The 21,315-nt window shown below is 44.6% G+C and overlaps 2 protein-coding genes across 5 annotated transcripts in view; one reads left to right on the top strand and one right to left on the bottom strand.

The window, feature by feature from the left end:
- The first annotated feature begins 1,387 nt into the window (after positions 1–1,387).
- Positions 1,388–16,712, top strand: LOC133381900 (zinc finger protein ZFP2-like). Of its 3 annotated transcripts, none has more exons than XM_061621470.1 (7): positions 1,388–1,496; positions 2,999–3,142; positions 4,676–4,753; positions 5,676–5,756; positions 7,167–7,253; positions 8,623–8,703; positions 14,755–16,712. In XM_061621470.1, the coding sequence occupies exons 2-7, from the start codon at positions 3,109–3,111 to the stop codon at positions 16,611–16,613; spliced, it is 2,220 nt and encodes a 739-aa protein (XP_061477454.1). In that variant the 5' UTR covers positions 1,388–1,496; positions 2,999–3,108; the 3' UTR covers positions 16,614–16,712. The 3 variants fall into 3 exon arrangements, with proteins under 3 accessions (XP_061477454.1, XP_061477455.1, XP_061477456.1); XM_061621471.1 differs by lacking the exon at positions 1,388–1,496 and adding an exon at positions 1,506–1,843; XM_061621472.1 differs by lacking the exon at positions 1,388–1,496 and adding an exon at positions 2,028–2,336.
- Positions 8,077–21,315, bottom strand: part of LOC133381898 (zinc finger protein 91-like) — a 43,321-nt gene continuing 30,082 nt past the window's right edge. For both annotated transcript variants that reach the window (XR_009761748.1, XR_009761751.1), the window contains one exon: positions 8,077–8,302. The gene's annotated coding sequence lies outside the window, so the exon portion shown is untranslated. The remainder of the gene's footprint in view (positions 8,303–21,315) is intronic.

Below are 21,315 nucleotides of genomic sequence, written 5' to 3'. Positions count from 1 at the left end.
ATCAGAGCTGAACGAGGCAATTGCAGAAACTCCTGAAAATGAAGTGTCTGAACCTGAAGTGGAGGATGATGAAGGATGTGCTACTCGCGACGAGAGTGCTTCTGTGCACGTTCAAAAAGCATTGCCGCCACCACGCCAGCTTATTGAGCGACCAGGAGACGCTGTACCTGGTGAAGCTGCCCATCCCGGCCGAGCTTCAAGCTGCTGTTGAAGGACAGATTATGTTGAGGCTTGTAAAGAATCTTTTTTTAAAACAACAACACAATGTTAATATTTTGTTATTTAAATTTCTGTGTACTGTATTCTCTTTTGATGTGTATTTTGGATTTCTGTGGTTTTTGTGTGAGTGAGCCGCCTTGAGGGCCTTTTAGCCAAAAGGCAGCATAGAAATAGAATTAATAAACAAAATAAATAAATAGCCCACAGCAGAGTTTGGAGTGGTCGCCGCAAATTACATATATTCCCCTATTAGCTCTTCATTATTTTAGCTGGGAAAGACTGGCATCTCATGGAATTCCTGGGGTGTATGATTTGTCCTGGCCCAGAGCAGATTTTGGGGTGGGCACCCCCAGTTACTTATTTTTGTCTGTCTCTTTTTCTCTATTTCTTTTTTACATCGATGCCTTTATCCATGCCCTGTGCCCAGCAGAAGCTCTGGGCCAGGCGGGGTGCACTGGCCTCTCGTAGAGGATACCCTCCCCTTTCCTGGGGTGTATGATTTGTCCTGGCCCAGAGCAGATTTTGGGGTGGGCACCCCCAGTTATTTATTTTTTCCTGTCTCTTTTTCTCTATTTCTTTTTTACATCGATGCCTTTATCCATGCCCTGCGCCCAGCAGAAGCTCTGGGCCAGGCGGGGTGCACTGGCGTCTCGTAGAGGACATCCTCCCCTTTCCTGGGGTGTATGATTTGTCCTGGCCCAGAGCAGATTTTGGGGTGGGCACCCACAGTTACTTATTTTATATGAATTCATGACATCATTACGTGTTTATGATACTATCAGACTCTGGAGGATGTTGATTGCATAAATGTATTGTTATTCCTGACGGGGAGAGTCCCCCGATCACAGCAATATATCATACAGGCTACTCCAACATATATTTTGGCCTTCAGAGACATCCTAACTTTGGCCTGAAGTTGCTGAAGCTGTCAATTTTCTCCGTTTTCAGCGTTTTGAACTTTCAGGCAAATAAGGAACTGGGAGCCAAACCCAGAGGCCTGACGTAGCAGGAACCTCTGCGCCTGCGCCCTGGATTTGCACCAGGGGTAGAGCCTGCGAGTAGTTTGCCCAGAGCGCGCCTGGCATTCAGTCCTCCAGCGGGGAAAGGAACTGAGCTCTGCTTCCTAGAGAGGCAGGATGTGGTCATGCAAATGGGAGGGAGGGAGGAAGACAATAGCGAAGCAAACAGGCTTGATTAATTTCCTAAGAGGAGGAGGAGGAGGAGGAAGGCTGGATCGTGGCCAATCGCAAGAGAAAGGAAGACGGGCAGCAGTGGGGGTGAGGAAGGGTCAGGAGTTTGCCTTTGGGGGGCGGAAAGAGGGAGAGAGCCTCCCCACACATCTCCACCGGAATCCATGGGGGGCAGTCGCATGCATGCAACCTAGGGGCAACATTGGGGGCCGAACAGCTGCAGCGCTTCCATTGCACGAAGATCCTCTTTGAAGCGCCCTCTGCCCCAGGAGTGGGGGTGGGAAGAGACGCCCTGGTGCAGAGGGGACCCCCGGGTGCCGGGGCTGAGAAAGCCGGCCTACCTCGCTGGGCTGCTGTGTGAGGACAAAAGGGGAGCAGGAGCAGGTGTTCCCTCCTCCCAAACGCCTTGGAGAAGAAAGCAGATAAAAACAAGAGTAAGCAAGCGAATAAGTAAGCAATATTTTCCCCACATCCAAACGGGGGCTGTTTTATTGCCCATTCTGGCCACAGTGGGTTTCTGTGAGCCCATTTCTGCACTGCGGTAGTTCCTGGGAGGAAACACGCTTTTTGTAGAATCATAGAGTTGGGAGGGACCTGTAAGACCATCCAGTCGAACCCCCAGCTCAGTGCTTACCCTCTCCCCCAAATGAACTTTGGCTCTTCTTGGGATCTCCTCAAACGTCCCTCCCCATTGTAGATACTCTCTCTCTGTCTCTCTCTGTCTCTCTCTCACACACACACACAAACACATTAGGACAATCATCTCCTTGCCTTCCTGACCTTACAACATCATTGCTGCTGCTGAAGGTTGGGGACGGGGAGATCAACCTACATTTCCCACTCTGGGGCCCTTGGAGGAAGGTCTGAATAAACATGTGTGGCCAGCAAATAAGCTCATCTCAGTCATCCAAACTGCAGCCCTGCAAGGTAGGCAAGAGTGGTATCAGCCTCCCGCTTTGCACCCCAGCTGCTGACTTTAGAGAAGAGGCCAGTTTTATTTCATTAGAAATTAAATGATCAGAAAGTCATTTACTTGAGGAATTGGGAAGAGTGACCAGGGATGATATTTTTGAAAGTTGGCTGTGTTTTTGTCAGCTTCATGGAAACAGAGGAAGGTGCCTTATATTGACTTGGTCCACCTAGCTCAGTATTGTCTACACTGACTGGCAGCTGCTGTCCTGGGTTTCAAGCAGGGAGCCTTTCCTTGCCCTGCCTGGAGATGCTGCTGAGAATTGAACCCAGGACTTTTTGCATGCAAGGCAGATGTCCTTCACCTAAATGGCCGTGTTGAGAAGTTCTGCATTTGATCCTAATGTTTTGCTCTTTTGGGGAATGGGCCAAGGTAATTGCCCTTTCTGCTTACGGCATTCACAGCCCTCCAGTCTCAAAACCAGCTGTGGGAACCCTTTCTGGGTCTGTGGGCCAGATCCTTACTTGGCCCTCAGGATCCAACTTTGATGCGTGGGAGGAGGTCTTTGAATGCTGTGAATGATTGAACCACACCCTGTTCCCCTTTCCCTTTCAAGCTGGATGCAATGGTCTGTGCCGAAGAGGCTGTCTCTTGAGCAGAGGGCATGTTCTTCTTCCAGGGTCTGGTGAACTTTGAGGAGGAGGAGGAGGAGGAGGCAGCAGCTGTGCATTTCACGGAGGAGGAGTGGATCTCCTGGATCCGGGCCAAAGCGCTCCGCACAGGGAAGCCATGGAGGAGAATTATGAGATTGGAGCCTCTTTCAGTAAGGAGACACGTTTTCTTAACTGATAGATGTTGAAGGCCATTTGTACCAATGATGCATGGAGTGGAAAGTCAGTTTCTCACTAGGGATTCTGGGAGCTGTAGTCCAAACTCTACAGTGGGAAGAGCTGCTCCCTTGGAGCTTGGGAGAGTCCTCTCTCCCTCTCCCTCCCTCTGCCCAGTGTTTGCCTTTGGGGCCTAGGCACCCCTGTGCTTAGTCTGTGAGCAGGACTGGTGCCTGCCTGGATCCTAACCTCATGCATCGGAGTTGAAGTCCTTGCCAGTTCTCAAGACAGCCCTAGCGCAGTTTCTGCAAGAATGTTGCTGCATTCCGCATATTGTTGTGCGTTTCGGTTGAGGAAGATTCTCTGGAGAAGCTCTCCATATAGATGCCACTGAAGAAGACTTGTTTCAAGTCGAAATGTGTTTGGCAAATTATGTGAGATATCTTGTGCATTTTATCCTTGCATTTTATATTTCTGTGTTAGCACACCTCTGCCTTTTATTGCTGTCTTGTCATTGGGAGTGTATGTACATCTTGTCTACAGAGCTAGCAGTTCACATCACACTCTGTGTGGTAAATTGCAGGTGCATTAGAAATTGGACATTATTGTGCACTCAGCCATAGAATATATTTTCCATCATTCACTTCTACATATATTTTTCAGAATCATACCATGACTTAGACCTTCACTTTATGTGCTTTTGCATATTTTGTCTAATTCAGCATGTGCATGGTTGGTACCAGAGATGGATTATGGGGGGTAGGGGGTGGGGAAAAAAAACTCTCTCTGACAATTTTCTCACTCCCCCACCCACCACCCCCATTGCTGGAGCCCTTTCGATATGCAAATTATAACTGAATCATAAACTGGAAGTTAAAATTAAGCTGCCATCCCAAACATGCTTGCGTCAGAGTTGATTCCTCAAAATCAATAGGACGTTTTTCAGAGAAAATGCATTTAGGAGCATTTATTTATAAGCAACACACCATCATTTCCCTTTCAGAGATCCAAACCATATACTCTGGCCCTGTTCTGTCTCTTCCCGACTCCAGCATTGATATTTGCATATACATTCTCAAGCTACGACACTGAAAAGCTTATGGGAGCATTTCTGGCTACACAAATATCTTGCGGTGGCTTCACTCTTAATCTGCATGGAGAAAGGTTTCCTCCAGAAGTGTAAATGTGAAGTGCAGCCCTGCTCCCTTTTGGAAGAGGAGGAGTAGGGTGAAGCTCTCAGGGCTGGTTTTCACTCTCTTTGTGACGAGATGATGTTGTCCAAATGAAAACAGCCGGGTTGGCTGAGTACCACCGTGCCCTCCCCAACAGACAGTTCAGGTTGGGCGTCATATCCAGTGAGCGCATGTTCCCAAGTGCCAGGCTGACCCTGCTGGGACCACATGGCCCCGTCCTCTTCAGGGAGTTAACATGTTCCAAACAATCCCTCCTCTTAGCTACAAATGGCTTGACTTGGAATGGCTGAATATCTTGTGGTCAAAAGTAACTAGTCCTGTCTGTTTCCTTGGAAGAATCGGAGCTGAATTCCTGTTTGGAAGACGGAGAGGATCTTCTTCTTCAGGTTCCCAAAGAGGAGGAGACCTCAGCAGGTCGGTGCTTAGCTGTGCTGTGGGGCCCCTTTTGGTCTGGGAATTGAAGCTTTTTTCTGTTCCTGAGTAATATCATCCAGGGGAGAGTCACCCATCAGGCTGTGAATTCTCCTGGTGGACATCTCGGATGGTTTTAAAAGGGGCTAAGGAAAATGGCTTCATCCCCAGTCTGTGTCTGTTGGAATTACTTTTTAAGATGTTTTTGTTTTAATATATTTTAAAGCCTGTTTTTAATGATGTGTTTGAGAGTGTTTTTAGTGTTTTCGCTTGCCACCCTGGGCTCCTACTGGGAGGAAGGGCGGGATATAAATCTAAATAAATAAATAAATAAATGCATGGAAGAGAAGGCTCTCAAGGGCCACCAGTCCTGATGTTTATGGGCCACCTCCGGAATTACGGGAAGAGCAACAGGAGATGGGCTCTTGCCTTTCTTAGCTTTGAGGTTGTAGAAATGGTTTGATATGGAATCCCTGACTTTTTATGTTTTATTTATTTTATTTATTTATTTAGTTTAATTCATATGCCGCCCTAAGCCCAGGGGCTCTCTGGGCGGTGTACATAACAATAAAACTACAAGAAATATATAAATACAATAATACAATAAAATCAAACCAAACAGACGTAAGCTAAAATAGTCAGAGCAGCAGCAAAATACATCAATAAATATTAATAGTACACATTAAAATGCCTGGGAATATAAAAAGGTTTCACCTGGCGCCGAAAAGATAGCAGCGTCGGCGCCAGGCACACCTCATCGGGGAGACCATTCCACAATTCGGGAGCCACAACTGAAAAGGCCCTATTTCTAGTCACCACCCTCCGAGCTTCTCGATGGGATGGTACTCGGAGGAGGGCCTTAGATGTTGAGCGCAGTGTACGGGTAGTGGTTAAAAGTAACTCATCTTGTCTGTTTCCTTGAAAGAACGAGACCTCGCTTCCTGTAAGGAAGAAGGAGAAAGTCTGTTTATCCAGGTCATCAAAGAAGTGGAGGAGACCTCAGCAGGTTGGTGCTGAGCTGTGCTGTGGAGCCTCTTTTGGTCTGGGGATGGAAGCATTTTTCTGTTCCTGAGTAATGTCATCCAGGGGAGAGTCACCCATCAGGCGGTGAGTTCTCCTGGTGGACATCTCGGATGGCTTCAAAAAGGAAGCTGGATAGATGCATGGAAGAGAAGGCTCTCAAGGGCTACAAGTCATGATGGCTGTAGCCTTCTGTCCTTGTTTTCTTAAGAAGATGTTTTGTTTTAAAGGTGAGTTCGGTCCTTCATCATTTTTTTGCCCCCCTGGATTCCCTTTGGAAGGAAGGACAGGATATAAATTTTATTAGTATTATTAGGACTGATTGTGGGATTCCCATACACATTGATTCAGGCCCTGTGGAGATGCTGGACTAGACAGGACTTTGGTTTGATCAAGCTCATCTCATGCTATAAAGAGGAAGGTTGGCTGTCAGGTGGAAGTTCCCCTTCTGTCCACTGAGAGATTCCCCAAATTAAAATATCTGGCTTGGATAATCAAGTTATCAATGGCTTGGATAATCTTCTGGACTGGAATGACGTGATGGAGCTTGATATAGAGAAAATCTATGGAATTAACTGCAGCCATGTGACAATGGAAAAACTCTTAAGAGATGAGCCAGTGCATTTTGTAAAAAAGAAGAACACAGATATGACTTTACAACAGTATTTCAGCAACTTATTCAGAATGGATGGCAAGAAAATATTTGGGATAGAGGAAATTCCCATCAGACTCTTATTATATGACTATGGCTATGACAGCAAGATTACTATGGGATATTGATAATGGAAGAATGGATACTGAAATTACTGGACTTAACAGGACTATTGAAGATGGAAGATGGAATTAATAGGGATAATGGAATAATGGCTATTGAAATTATTGGACCTAACAGATTCTGATGAGATGGATTAATCGATATGTTTATTTGGACTATGGTTATGACAATAAGATTATTATTATTATTAACGAGATGGGTTAATCGACATGTTTATTTGGAGAAAAATTGATAGATATATTTCTTAAAGAATTGAAACCTCTCTTTGACTTTTTGTGGAAAGAATAAAGTAATGTTTATGAGATTTGATGATTAATTAAGATAACTACTGGAGGAAAGTGATTTTATAATATAATTTAAGAGACAGGATTGTTATATATTGTAGACCTATAACTGATCTGCGACAAATGGGAAGTCAACATTTTATTTTTTTGTTTAATCATTTTTGTTTTGTTTTGTTTTTTGTCTTTGAATGTTTTATGATTTTGTTTTGTTTGTTTTATGAAAATTTGAATAAAAATTATTGTAAAAAAAAAAAAAAATCTGGCTTGGATTCCAGACCCTGACAGTCTGAAGGAGACCCAGCTAGTACCGAAAGTAACTTGTGTGTTTCCTTGAAAGTGCTAGGCCTCATTTCCTGTTGGGAAAGAGGAGAAGAAGATCCACTTATCCAGGGTCTCAAAGAAGAGGAGGCAGAGACATCAGCAGGTAGTGTTGTGGGGCCCTTTGTGGAACTGAAGATTCCCCACCCACCCCTCTTGTTCCTGAATAATGTCATCCAGGGCAGGCTAACCCATTAGGCTACGAGTTCTTCTCATGGTTTTTCCCTTTCCATTCCTCTGCCACCTAAAAATCTCACCACATCTCATTCCTCGGAGTTTCTCTTCATCCACAGACCTTCGGTTGTGAAGGATGAAATGGTCCCATCCCACCCAGGATTCTGGGCAGGACTGTGGACCATTGATCTTAAGAAGAGACGCAGTGGTAAATTTTGGGACGCAGGAGCCCCAAACATTCAAACCTAAAGCTTCTGTCCCAAACATGAGTATCTGGCACTTAATTTCCAAGTTAAAGACTATTAAAATTTGAATAGATAATAGTTGCAGCGGCACCGGATTCTTCCCATTCTCTGTGGTGTGTGTACTTTGGGTTACTCGCTTTCGTTGTCAGGGACTATTTGTGCCACAGACTCCTTTTTCTGGTTGTGGATCCTGCAGACTACTTGATGGCTGGTCCTTCAAGAAAGGAGGTAGACAGTCGAAGAGGACTTAGAGGCCATGCATGCTCTGCAAGAGGGTCCCCGTCTCGCAGTCATGCAGCTGAGATCTTGCCAGGCTGCACCTGCCTGAAGCCAAATTCAGCATTAATTGTAAAAATGAGCCCCTCTGAACAAAAGTGGCTCTTGCTTCTCATTAAGCCCTGCATCAAATGGAGCTAGAAGCTTCTCAGCACAGATATTATCTGGCAAAGCTACACAGCTCAGGTTTTGCACAGGTTTTTATATGAACCCTTTTTAAACCCAAGACACATTCTAAAGCATATTTATTGGTTTATTTAAAAATGTATAGCTCACTTTTCAAGGAAGGCAATGGTAAACCACCTCTGAATACCGCTTAACATGAAACCCTATTCATAGGGTCACCATAAGTCGGGATCGACTTGAAGGCAGTCCATTTCCATTTTCTTTTCGAGGAACTTCTTCCACACAGCAGCTGACAATTTCCAATAAAAGCCAAACTTCACAGGAAAAATAATATCTATATAGAAAACAGAATAAAAGACCTAATAAGGATTATAAAAACAGTAATTAATAATTCTTGGTGGGGGGGACAAAAAGCTTCCAACAAACTTGGAAAGCGTAAGAATGTCTGGGTTTGTTTCACTTCAAAGGTAAGAGAACTCCAAAGAACTGGCTCCACAGTGCTCAAGGCACATGGCCCGAGTTGCAGGCTGTTGGCAAGGCTTCACCCCTTTGCTCTCGTTCAAAATGTTTTGAGCGTTCAGATTTGATTTGGAATTCCCAAATACTTTGTGGTCAAAAATAACTAATCTTGCCTGATTTCCTTTTTTTTTAAAGAACCAGACCTCATTTCCTGTTGGGAAGAAGGAGAAGATCCGGTGATGCAGGAACCCAAAGAAGAGGAGGAGACCTCAGCAGGTAGATTTATTTATTTATTATTTAATTTATGTCCCGCCCTTCCTCCAATAAGGAGCCCACATGTCCTGTGGGGCAGGAGGGTGGACTCGAGGCACTGTTCTGGGTCAGATCACTCTAGCTGTCTGTCCTTGGGGTTCAGAAAAGCAAAAAGGGACTTTGCTTTATTTTTAATCGGATTTCACAATGGAAACCAAACTCTTGGCAGGGGCTGCAGGTCCTTGGTTCAGAGGACAGGGATTTGTTTACTCCTTCAAAAGCCTCCGTGAGAAATGGAATCCCTTTGGCTCTGTAAGGACTAGTGAGAAGATTGGCCGGCTGCCAAAGCTGTTTACATTGATTGCCAGAATTTCACACACCCACGAGCCCAAAAAGTTTATTTAAAAAAGAAAATACAGAATAAAGGATCTCTGTTTCAAAGGGGGTGGATAGGAGAAATCCACAACAGTAGGGCCCCGCTTCTTGGTGCACCACTTTTTGGCATTCCGTTAATACGGCGCCAGTGGGGTGATCAGCTGGAGGGGGGTGGAGCTCCCCGCACTCGAGCTGATCGTGCTGATCAGCTTACTACAGCTGATCTTCTCCCCTTCTGGTGCAATCAGTGGGTTAGGTTCCAAACCCTCGTGCTACAGCTGATCCACTTTTCGGTGTTTTTTGCTTTCCGGCGGGGATCTGGAACCTAACATGCTATTTGAGTGGGGCCCTACTGTATATTCCAATGATTTTAAAAAGCTGCCTGACTGCCAGCAATTCCCAACAATACATTTTGATTCTACAATTGCAATCCTATGTATAATTAACTTAGGAGTAAGTTCCACAAGGTTCTTTCTTCTGAGAAGTCATGCAGAAATCCAACTTGCAAAATAGAGCCCTTGTTCAACAAGGACTGTCTTAAGTCAGTTGAAATGCATCCTGTATTTATCTATTTAACAAAATCTATGTACTGCTTACTCGACAGAAAGCCTCTAAGTGGTTCACAAAGAACAATTTAAAATATGCATTTAAACAAGGAGAAATTAAAAGAGAAATCTAACAGGTAAAGGAAACTGGGTTTAGGCTAACCTAACCTGTTCCCTCAAAACCTTTTTTAAAAATGTGCCTGGCATTTTTATTTTTAATGTGGGGAAGGGTCACCGGCCAGAAAGGGGCTTCCCTCTCCCCTCCCTCTCCATGTGAAGCGGGCGAGGAGCTTCAGCCACTTTGCTCTTTAAGGGTTAACCAGTGAGGACAGACCGAAAGGGAAGAGCCCAAAGGAGGGACTTCCCCTTCCCGCCCCACCTCTCTGCAAGAAATGCAGGGGGAGCCTCGAAACAAAGGTATGCAATTGGGGCAGAGGGGAGGGTGGGTGAGGGCGAGGACGCCCCTGAAGCGCCCCTCCCAGCAGACCCTCCAGATCGGAGGCTGCAGCTCTGCCCTGTCCCGTCTGCCTCTCCCCTGAGATGAGCTGGCTGTGTTGGGGCCGGATCGAAGCATCCCTCGGAACATTTGTGGTTCTGGTGATGAATTTCAGGGCCTTCAGCTTGGAGATGGAGGCGCCTGATAGTTGGAACAGAGCTAAGGAGACAACAGCGCGGTGAATGGGCCGGTTCTTCATGTGTCCTCATTTGTCCTCTGGTTCACCTGTTGAATAGTGAGGCTCTTCTTTCAGTGCCTTCATTGTGCCTGTTGCACTGTGTGTATTTGTGTGTGCTTAATTTCGTTTAAAGCAACACAACAGCAGCAAAGTAACAGCAGATGTCGAAATGCGAGTGTGCCAGCATGTGCTTGTGTTTGCCTAGGAAAGCAGGCTTTTACCCTGCATCAGCATCACTGAGACTGGAGACTTGGTAAAATAAGAAAAGCTTCTTTATATGTAGAAATCCATAGTAGATGGAAAAGCAAACCTATTTTAAAGCAAGTAGGCAGGACTTACTTAGGTATTACAGTTTTTATTCTGTAGGAAACGAATACTGATTTTTTAAAAAATAATACTGATTTTTCTGCAATGACCAACTGGTTTGACAATAAACTATTATATGGCCTGTATGTATTTATACATCTGCAGTGTGTGTGTAGTCTTTCCAACAACCCTGTGAGGTAGGGTTGGAAACCAAGGTAGCTCACAACAAGAAATAAAGCCATTTAAAACCCAATAACATAAAGCTAGAATAAACAGTTGGAAAACAGCCTAAAGAGGCATGATTCTGAATTTTGGGTTGGGTGAATGAAGTTTATTTATTTATTATTTGATTTATATCCCGCCCTTCCTCCCAGTAGGAGCCCAGGGCAGCAAACAATAGCACTAAAAGCACTTTAAAACATCATAAAAACAGACTTTAAAATATATTAAAACATCTTTGAAAATATTTTTTAAAAGCTTTAAAAAAGCATCTTATTTTTAAAAAAAGAAAAGGCTTAAAAACATATTAAAAAGCAATTCCAACCCAGACTCAGTCTTGGATAAGATCTCAACTTAAAAGAACAAGTTGAAAGAACAAGTTCCTTATCACTTGAGGCTGTAGTTCTCTGCACACTTCCCAGTTTGAGTAAGCCCCATTGAATACATTGGGACTTGCTTCTGAGTAAACAAACATCGGATTGCACTATAAATATATTTACAGATTGTGTAATTCATAGACGTATTTGATAGTCATGTTTATGTAAATATTTTTCATACTGTGTCCCAATAAGTATTTGATTTCACACTATGGTTGTAGATGATTTTTCCCTCTACATTTTAAGTGTGCCCTTCTTCCTGGGGGTGGTCCATTGTTTTCATCCTGAGGGGAGGATAGGCTGAGAGATGGTGAGTAGCACATTTAAGGTCTCTTCACCTCCCCCCCTTTTTAATTTGTATTTATTTTATATTTCTCCAATATCTTCCCCTGGCTGTTTTTATTTATTTTAAATATTTTTAGATTAAATCAATAGGAAATCATAATTGTGAACCTCCCTAAAAGCAATTTACCTATCCTTATGTTTTGGCAAAGTGATGGTGTGAAGGCCTGCTGGTAGAACAAGAGACCATGTTTGAGGCATGTTATAAGGTGTTTGAGGACTTTGTCACACATTACTTTTTGAGACCTGCAGATTCATGTTGGAAAGAAGAGGTGCACGTATTGAATGGTGGCTTGGGTGCTGTTTTTTCAGTCTACGCTGCATGCGTAGCGAAGGTGATACATCATCTAGCAGCTAGCTTCATAACGTGAGAATGAAAAACATTTGGATCACCATTCACTTGTTTACTTTTCTCACTATTGAGACCACTTCATATATTACTTTTTCATACACAGAAATTTAATCTTTGTATAGGAAAAAGTATTTTGTAAAATGTGAAGGACGGTGGCTGCCCAGTCAGTATAACCACTGTACAAGATCTACTCAGCCACTGTAATTACCTGTTTGTTTTGAGTGCCCTTTTGTCTGGGTCTTGGTTCAGGTGTGTATCCAACTTTGATGTGCTTATGGAAGGGGTGTGCAAGTAGTGCCCCCCCCCAAGTGTGGAGGCTTGGACAAACATTGTGTTATGGAAAACCAAAGTCTGTGTGAAAGTACATATTTGGAAATGCCATCAGTGTAATCCTAAACACACTTAATAAATAATATCGAACTTGCACATCACAAAATATATTATGGTCATGTCCATAAGCACCAGGAGGGTAGTCACCCAGGGGGTCTTAGTCCCTCTGCTTTTTTGGGAGCAGGGTCCCTATGTCTCCAGGCATCCTACAGTCAGCATGAAAAGGGAGTGTGTTAGTCACTGAGAAGAGTCTTCTAATATGCTTCCTTGCCTTTCCTGCTGAAAGGAGATGAGTCAGCCACTGAGAAGACTCTTCTCAGTTGCTAACGCTCTCCACTTACATGCTGATTGGCTCCTAGAGATGTTTGTTGTTGTGAGAGAATGCATTAACAAAGATCTCATTCTTAATCCAGGAGCAAAAAAGGGTGTACGTGGCTGTAACTATCATGAAGGGACCCTGCAGCTCTGAATTTTCTACTAAACAACTGATAAATACCTATGTAACTTTGTGTCTGGAGACTTATGATTAAGAATCACTTTCCATAATTGTAAGGAGGTGTGTCCACACGCATGCATCCCAGGTACCTAAATGAGGGGTGGGAGCAGCATAGGGACATGAGCAGGTGTCTTATTCTAGGGGTTCCCAAACTTTTCTTCTACATAGACCACTTGAAAATTGCTGAGGGTCTGAAAGTATCTGAAAATTTACTATGGGCATATGCAAGATAATTAACTCCCATTAGTGATAAGAGCAAGAATTTGGGCTGTGCGTATGATATTGTAATTTTAATTTTGCTAGTTGTTTATGTCACTACTATTGCCATTCCATCCAGTGATATAAGGGAATTACGGTTTACGAGTAACATTAGTACAAAAAACATTACAAAGGATTCTGTATGGTCTGGTATGGGAGGAGGTCCATGGGGGTGACACCATGAGTTACCGCACTGGGTGACACCAACCCTAGTGACGCCACTGCCCTTAAGGAGGCATTAATTAAATATACTAATCATTCAGCCACTCCCCATCTGGCAGATTTGATTACCCAGGATGGGCAAGGGTCAAGCGAGCAGGTAGTGGCCCTCAATTCTCCCAGAATCCTGTCCACATCCTCAGGCTTCACAAGCTGAAAAGTATCCATGGGAAAATGACCAGAGGAAGCTTCAGGGACATCTGGCACAACTGTAGTTAATGAGGAGTCCAATTCAGTCCGAATGCAAGCAATTTTATCTGCAAAGTGCCTCGAAAACATGCCACAGTTAGCGACTGAGGGTTCAGAGTCTCATGTAGGGCCAGAGCCCCAAAGACCCCGGACCACTCAGAAAAGCATCACCGGATGACACTGAGCAGACACAATGGTGGCAGAGAAGTGCACTTTCCTCGCTGCCATCACAGCCACATGATAGCCTTTGTTAAATCAGAAGCGGACAGAGTTCTTCTCCATCGTCGCTCTAGCTGTCGTCCCTGCCGCTTCATCAGGCCCAAGGTTTGAGTAAACCAAGGTGTATTATGGGCCTTCCCTGGTGGGAGAGGATGCTTTGGAGCAATAATGTCCACCGCTTGGGTCACCTCCGTATTCCAGAGATTGACCAGGGCTTCGGCAGTATCACCAGCCATGCTGGGAATGTCCCCCAGAGCATTCAGGAAACCATCTGGATCCATGAGTCTCTGGGGGCGGACCATCTTAATCAGGCCTTCACCCTTGTGAAGGTTACCAGGGGCACAAAGTCTAAACCTTGTCAGATGTTGATTTGTCCGTGACAAGGGAGTCGCTAAGAACCCCTCCACCCTCAGATCACCTTCCTGTCCTGAACAGGAGACAAGATCAAGTGTGTGTCCTGCCACATGCGTTGGTCCCCACCCACCACCCCCTGGATCTAGGCACGAAGATGTCTTGTATCCCTTCCCCTGGTACGGCCAGTCTGCCTCCCACCACTATTATGTCCCCTGCCCAATAATGGCAGGCCCCGCCTACTCCTACCCCGGCACATGTTCAAAGAAGCCCGAGACTGAGGGACATTGTTACTGCCTTTTCTAGTGAATCATGTCTTCTCATTACGTGTCCAAAGTGTCATGGAAACCTGAATCCAAGATGGTTGTGTAGCAAAGAATTGTGGGGTTTCATATGTTAATGCGGGATCTAACAGCGCTACTCGTACTTGTCCTTTGTTCTTCCCCAGTAGCATCTTCCAGCACTATTTTGGGAGGGAGGGGATGCAAACTGCCTTCTGGGCAGTGGAAAGGGCCATGTTCCTGTCAGACAGGATCCATCCTAGGTTTGTACATTCCAGCTGTGCATAAGTACTGGGCTGTCCACCTTAAATGGAGGAACAAGAGAGCAGATTTTCATTAGAATTCTCTCTGTGTGTGTCCCTTTTCACAACCTGCTACCAAGCAACTACTGCTAAACTAACTCCGTACAAGGCCTCAAGCTTTGACAGGTAAACTCTGATATCAACAGAGCTCCCAGAAATATGTTTTCATAAGTACGAATCATAATATATTCACAGGATTTCTCCACAGCATTTTATCTCCTTTCCTTTCCTTTCCATCAGGATACATCTGGGGGGTCAAGGCTGAGGGAGAACCATCTGAAGTATCACTGGAAAAAGCTGAGGAGCACGTGCAGGAGCAGAAACTGAGGAGTCAAGATGGAGCAAAGAGACAAGAGGAGAGACAGACTCACACAGGGGACAAACCTCATACATGCTTGGAGTGTGGAAAGAGCTTCAGATGGAGTAACGCCCTTACTTCGCATCAAAGATGTCACACCGGGGATAAACCTTATAAATGCTTGGAGTGTGGAAAGAGCTTCAGGTGGAGTAGCGACCTTACTTCGCATCAAAGAACTCACACAGGGGACAAACCTTATCAATGCGTGGAGTGTGGAAAAAGCTTCAGTGAGAGATGCACCCTTACTTTGCATCACAGAACTCACACAGGGGACAAACCTTATAAATGCTTGGAGTGTGGAAAGAGCTTCAGTCAGAGTGGCCAACTTACTTCTCATCAAAGAACTCACACTGGTGATAAACCTTATAAATGCTTGGAGTGTGGCAAAAGTTTCTGTCAGAGTAGGGACCTTACTTGTCATTACAGAACTCACACAGGGGACAAACCTTATAAATGCTTGGAGTGTGGAAAAAACTTCAGTCACAGTAGCAACCTTACTTCACATCAAAAATGTCACACCGGGGACAAACCTTATAAATGCTTGGAGTGTGGCAAAAGCTTCAGTCGGAGTAGCGAGCTTACTTCACATCAAAGAACTCACAGAGGGGACAAACCTCATAAATGCTTGGAGTGTGGAAAAAGCTTCAGTCAAAGTAGCCACCTTATGGTGCATCAAAGAACTCACACAGGGGACAAACCTTATCAGTGCTTGGAGTGTGGAAAGAGCTTCTGTCAGAATAGCCATCTTACTTCGCATCACAAAACTCACACTGGGGACAAACCTTATCAATGCTTCGAGTGTGGAAAAAGCTTCAGATGGAGTAGCGCCCTTACGGTGCATCAAAGAAGTCACACAGGGGACAAACCTTATCAATGCTTCGAGTGTGGAAAAAGCTTCAGATGGAGTAACGCCCTTACTTCACATCAAAGAATTCACACAGGGGACAAACCTCATAAATGCTTGGAGTGTGGAAAGTGCTTCAGTGAGCGATGTGCCCTTACTTTGCATCACAGAACTCATACAGGGGACAAACCTTATCAATGTTTGGAGTGTGGAAAGAGTTTTTGTCAGAGTGGCCAGCTTGCTTCGCATCACAAAACTCACACCGGGGACAAACCTTATAAATGCTTCGAATGTGGAAAGAGCTTCAGTGAGAGTGGCCACCTTACTTTGCATCACAAAACTCACACAGGCAACAAACCTTATCAATGCTTGGAGTGTGGCAAGAGCTTCAGTCAGAGTAGCAACCTTACTTCGCATCAAAGATGTCACACTGGCGACAAACCTTATAAATGCTTGGAGTGTGGAAAGAGCTTCAGGTGGAGTAGCGCCCTTACGATGCATCACAGAACTCATACAGGGGACAAACCTTATCAATGTTTGGAGTGTGGAAAGAGCTTTTGTCAGAGTGGCCAGCTTGCTTCGCATCACAAAACTCACACCGGGGACAAACCTTATAAATGCTTCGAATGTGGAAAGAGCTTCAGTCAGAGTGGCCACCTTACTTTGCATCAAAGATGTCACACTGGCAACAAACCTTATAAATGCTTGGAGTGTGGAAAGAGCTTCAGTCAGAGTAGCAACCTTACTTCGCATCAAAGATGTCACACTGGCAACAAACCTTATAAATGCTTGGAGTGTGGAAAGAGCTTCAGGTGGTGTAGCGCCCTTACGATGCATCAAAGAAGTCACATGGTACAAACCCTATCAGTGCTTGGAGTGTGGAAAGAGTTTCAGTGACAGTAGCCACCTTACTTCGCATCACAAAACTCATATAGGGGACAAAACTTATCAATGCTTCGAGTGTGGAAAGGGCCATCGACCATGGTATCCTTGTGGGAAGATTGGCTGAGTTGGGAGTGGGAGAGACTGAATGGTGGTGGTTCTGCTCCTATTTGGTGGGTCACCTCCAGAAGGTGGTGCTTGGGGAACATTGCTTGGCACCCTGGATTTTCCAGTATGGGGTTCCGCAGGGGTCAGTTCTGTCCCACATGCTGTTCAACATATACATAAAACTGTTGGGTGTGGTCATATGAGGCTTTGGAGTGCGTTGCCATCAGTATGCTGATGACACGCAGCTCTATTTCTCCTTTTCAGGTGAGGCTGTCAATGTGCTGAACCCATGCCTGAGGCTCTGGCAGCCTCGGTGGCACAGAGTGCCTTCTACCAACTCTGGTTGGTGGCCCAGCTGTGCCCCTATCTGGACAGGGATAACCTGGCTTCAGTTGTCCATGCTCTGGTAACCTTCAAGTTAGATTATTGTCATGCACTCTACGTGGGGCTGCCTTTGAAGATGGTTCGGAAACTGCAGCTTGTGCAAAATGCAGCGGCCAAATTGGTAACAGGGACCAGATGGTTCGAACATATAAAACTGATTCTGGCCCACTTGCATTGGCTGCCTGTACGTTTCCGAGCTTGATTCAAGGTGCTGGTTTTAAGCTATAAAGCCTTACATGGCTTGGGACCACCATATCTGATGGAACGCCTCTCCCGACACGAACCCACCCATACACTATGCTCAACATCCAGGGTGTTGGCTGTGTGTGTCTATGTGCTTAATTTAATTTAAAGCAACACAATAGCAGCAGAGTAACAGCAGTCGTTGAAATGTGAGTGTGCCAGCACGTGCGTGCATTTGCCTAAGAAAGCAGGCTTTTACCCTGCAACAGCATCACTGGGACTTGAGACTTAGTAAAATAAGAAAAGCTACCTTATTTACAGAAATACATAGTACATAGAAAGGCATACCTAGTTCTTGCTAAGTTGGAGGCTTAACGCCCAGGTGCGGGAGTTAGCCCCATGGCTTGGAGAGAGAGAGAGACAAAGGGATGTCTCGTCTCTCCTGGACAGCTGGAGGACAAAGGAGTGGAAAGGGCGGAAGGAGGAGGGGCAGGTAAGCTTCCCTAAAGACGTCACAGTCTAGCAACAGAAGGAAGTCAGTCAGAGCATCACAGGTAAAGGTAAACAAGCCTCTCCATCTGGAGGACCCTAGCTCTATCTCCCTTCTGGTACACAAGCAAAAGACCAAACCAGGAGTTGCTCTTGCCCCACTTCCAACACAAGGCCCTCCTCCCAGTGTCTCCTCCGAGGGAAGCTGGGAGTCTGGCAACAAGGTAGAGGGCCTTCTCAGTGGTGGCCCCCAAATTATGGAATGCTCTGCACCTGGCACCAACACTGTTATCTTTTCAGCACCAGGTTAAGACTTTCCTCTTCTCCCAGGTATTTTAGCATGTGTTTTTAAATTGCTTTTTAAAAACTGTGTTTTTAAATATGTATATATATTTTTTAATGTTTTAATTGTTGTAAACCGCCCAGAGAGGTTTGGCTATGGGGCGGCATACAAATGTAATAAATAAATATAAATTAATTGCAGTAGATGAGCAAATAAATAACTCTCCTTCCCACCCCAAAAAATCCCAAGCTACTGTTTCAGACTGGGGGAGGATGCTGCCCCCTCCTCCCCTTCCTGCCCCAGCAGAAGCCCCCTTTGCTGCTGCCCCACTGATGTTTGGGGTGGGATCTCTGCTCACCTGGAGGCTCCTCCATGCCCAGCAGAGGAGGGGCCCCATCCTCTCTCCCCCTCCTCTGCCCCACATCCAACTCCATAGTGGGACTTACTCTGCTCAGCCCCAGAAGAACAGCTGCCCAAGCCCCACCCCTTTGCCCTGGGGATTGGGCAGGAACTCAGGGGGTTCCGATCTGAGGTGGCATCATCGGTCGCCAGGCAGGAGAGTCCCGAGAACTTCAGGCACTTGTCACAGAAAGGGGGAAAATTTAGATTTATCTCTGATCTATCTGCCCCTCCCAGATTTGCAGGGGGGGGATCATGGCTTATTCTGACGTATTGGTTCTTTCATTGCACATGAGTAAATATGTTGCTGCCAGCAATAGATCCGTAAAGAGCAAGGGCGTTTCGGGGCAGTCGTTCCAATCTGTGCTAAGCGACTTCGGGGGCTGTTGGAGCAAGTAAGGAGCAACTCTCTGGCAGCCGTGGGGTTGCTGCACACCCGAGAAGAGCACCCCCGCCCCACAGACACACAAGACTGTGACCCCAGACCCTTTTCCTTTTTTTTTTATCATTAATTTTTATTCAAATTTTCAAAAACAAAACAAACAAAACAAATTAATAACTATTACAATAAAAACTATTGACTTCGATTTGTCTTAGATTAGCTATGTCTATAATATATAACAAACCTGTCTCTTAATAAAATTATACAATCACCTTCCTCCAGTGGTTATCTTAATTGGTATCAAATCTCATTAACATCATTTTATTCTTTCCCCAAAAAGTCAAAGAGAAGTTACTAATCCTTGAGATATATATCCATCAATTTTTCTCCAAATAGACATGTCAATTAATCCATCTCTTCAGGTCTACTAAGTCCAGTAATTTCAATAGCTCTTCTCCCATTCTCCCCTTATCAGTATTGATTCCATCTTCCATCTTTGCACACCCAATAATCTTGGTCTTGCTGCCATAGTCATATAATAAGAGTCTGATAGGGATTTCTTTCATCACAGATATTTCCTTGCCATCAATTCTGAATATATTACTGAAATGTTGTTGTAAAGTTGTATCTCTGTTCCTCTTTTTTACAGAATGCACTAACAGATCTCTTGAGAGTTTTTCCATTGTCACATATCTGGAATTTATTCTATAAACTTTCTCTATTTCAAGTTCCATCAAATCCTTCCAATCCAGGAATTTTTTCGAGTCGTTGATATCTTTATCTCTAATCTCTTCACCAATTCCTTCAGGGACAGCGTTGAATTCCAAACAGTAATATTTGTCTTTAGGATCCATCACAACGTAAAATCCAAATCTTTTTCCAGGTCCATATTTGATAAATCTATTCCAATCTCCAGGGCTTGAACCTTCCCTTTGATCTTTCTTTCATCTTCTTTTTCTTGTCCAATTATAGAATCCTTAATTTCTTTCAGCTCCTGTCTCATTTTGCCAAATCCAATTTTCATCTCTTGTCTGTTCTGTCCCAGCTCTTGTTTCGTTAGCTTAATCTCATTCATTATTTTCTGAAACATATTTAGAGAGAGAACCCCTTCCTGAACATCCAGGGTCTCAGCCACCTCCTTGATTGTCATTCTTAAAACCAAAAGAACAAAACCCCTTCAATTCCAATATAGTCTCTATTCTCAAGCAAAGAACAGTTTATTTCTTTTTCCAGTCACAAATGAGTTAATCTTCCGAAGCCAGATGACATCACCCTCTAGACAGCACGAACTGCCTTATCTCTTATATGTCCAAAACAAATTTAGTTCACAGCGTCCAAATGATTAGTGGCATAAGGAATAAGCAGATTCGCCAAAAAAAAAAGTAGACCAGAAAAAATAGTCCCAGACATATAATACTCAAATATCAGATAAATCAAATCTTCTCTTCAAATTAGATACCTCTCATCCGTTTATATCTTTAAAATGCTCAATTCCATGCCAGCTTTTTGCAATAAAAAACAAAGATAAGCTATTTCGATTTTCTTCCTCCTTAATTCCGTATGTAAAAGAGAAAGTTATAACTCACCCAGGGCTTCTTTGTTGCTGACTCTTTGACAAATCTCTTTTGCAGTAACAATAACAAAATAATGATAATAGACAGGAGGGTGCTTGCCTGTTAATTTCCGTTTTTCTTTGAAGAAAAAAAAATGTATCGCTTAATCAGTTAGAGCCTGTTTGTAATCCCTGGCTTCGTCCGACGCTGTTGGCTACTTTCCTTCATAGGCGAATCCAATGAATTCCAGTCCAACAAACAAAACAAAGCTTTCTGTGGATAATCTCTTCATTTCTTCCTTGCCTGGGAGAAAATTTTTCCAGTCAAAAAGTCTTCTGACTGGTTTTATAACTGAAAAAGCTTCCTCTGAGATGGGAGCTCATCTCAAAGGCTGCACAGGCGGAGCGATTCCTCCTGGGAAGTCCACCCCGGACCCTTTTCCAATTCTCTGACCCCGGGGGACCCTCAACACACATCACCCCCCTCCACCTTCCTCTGCTGTGTCTTAGAAAAAGAACATTGTGGGGGTCTCACTGGGACAACCCCATGAGGGTCTGTCACATCCCCCTCTTGCAAACCCAAGAGCCGGGGGCACCTTGAGGGTCACTCCCCTCCCCAGGAGGAGTGGGAGCCCCCTGTAACTCACTGGGCATTACTGCCCCCCTCCGGTTGCCAGGGGAGAATAGCAGTCAGCTGGGGGTTGCCCCCACACCCTCCAAAAGAGGCATCTTGCTTGAAGGTGGGAACCGAAGAAGAAGCCCTTCCCCCCAAAGTGACAACGAGTGAAAGGTCAAATATAACGTACAAATCACCAGGTAAGAAATGGTCAGAATAACGGAATAAAGTGCAGTGTGAAAGCACCCAGAGAGGTTTTTGCTTTTCCAGAGATGGGTGAGCACCCAAGATCGATGCTGAGGTCAAGGTGGCTGCATAAGC

Source organism: Rhineura floridana, chromosome 3 (genome assembly GCF_030035675.1).
Source record: "Rhineura floridana isolate rRhiFlo1 chromosome 3, rRhiFlo1.hap2, whole genome shotgun sequence".
NCBI lineage: Eukaryota > Metazoa > Chordata > Lepidosauria > Squamata > Rhineuridae > Rhineura > Rhineura floridana.
This window is presented reverse-complemented; position numbering and strand designations above follow the sequence as displayed.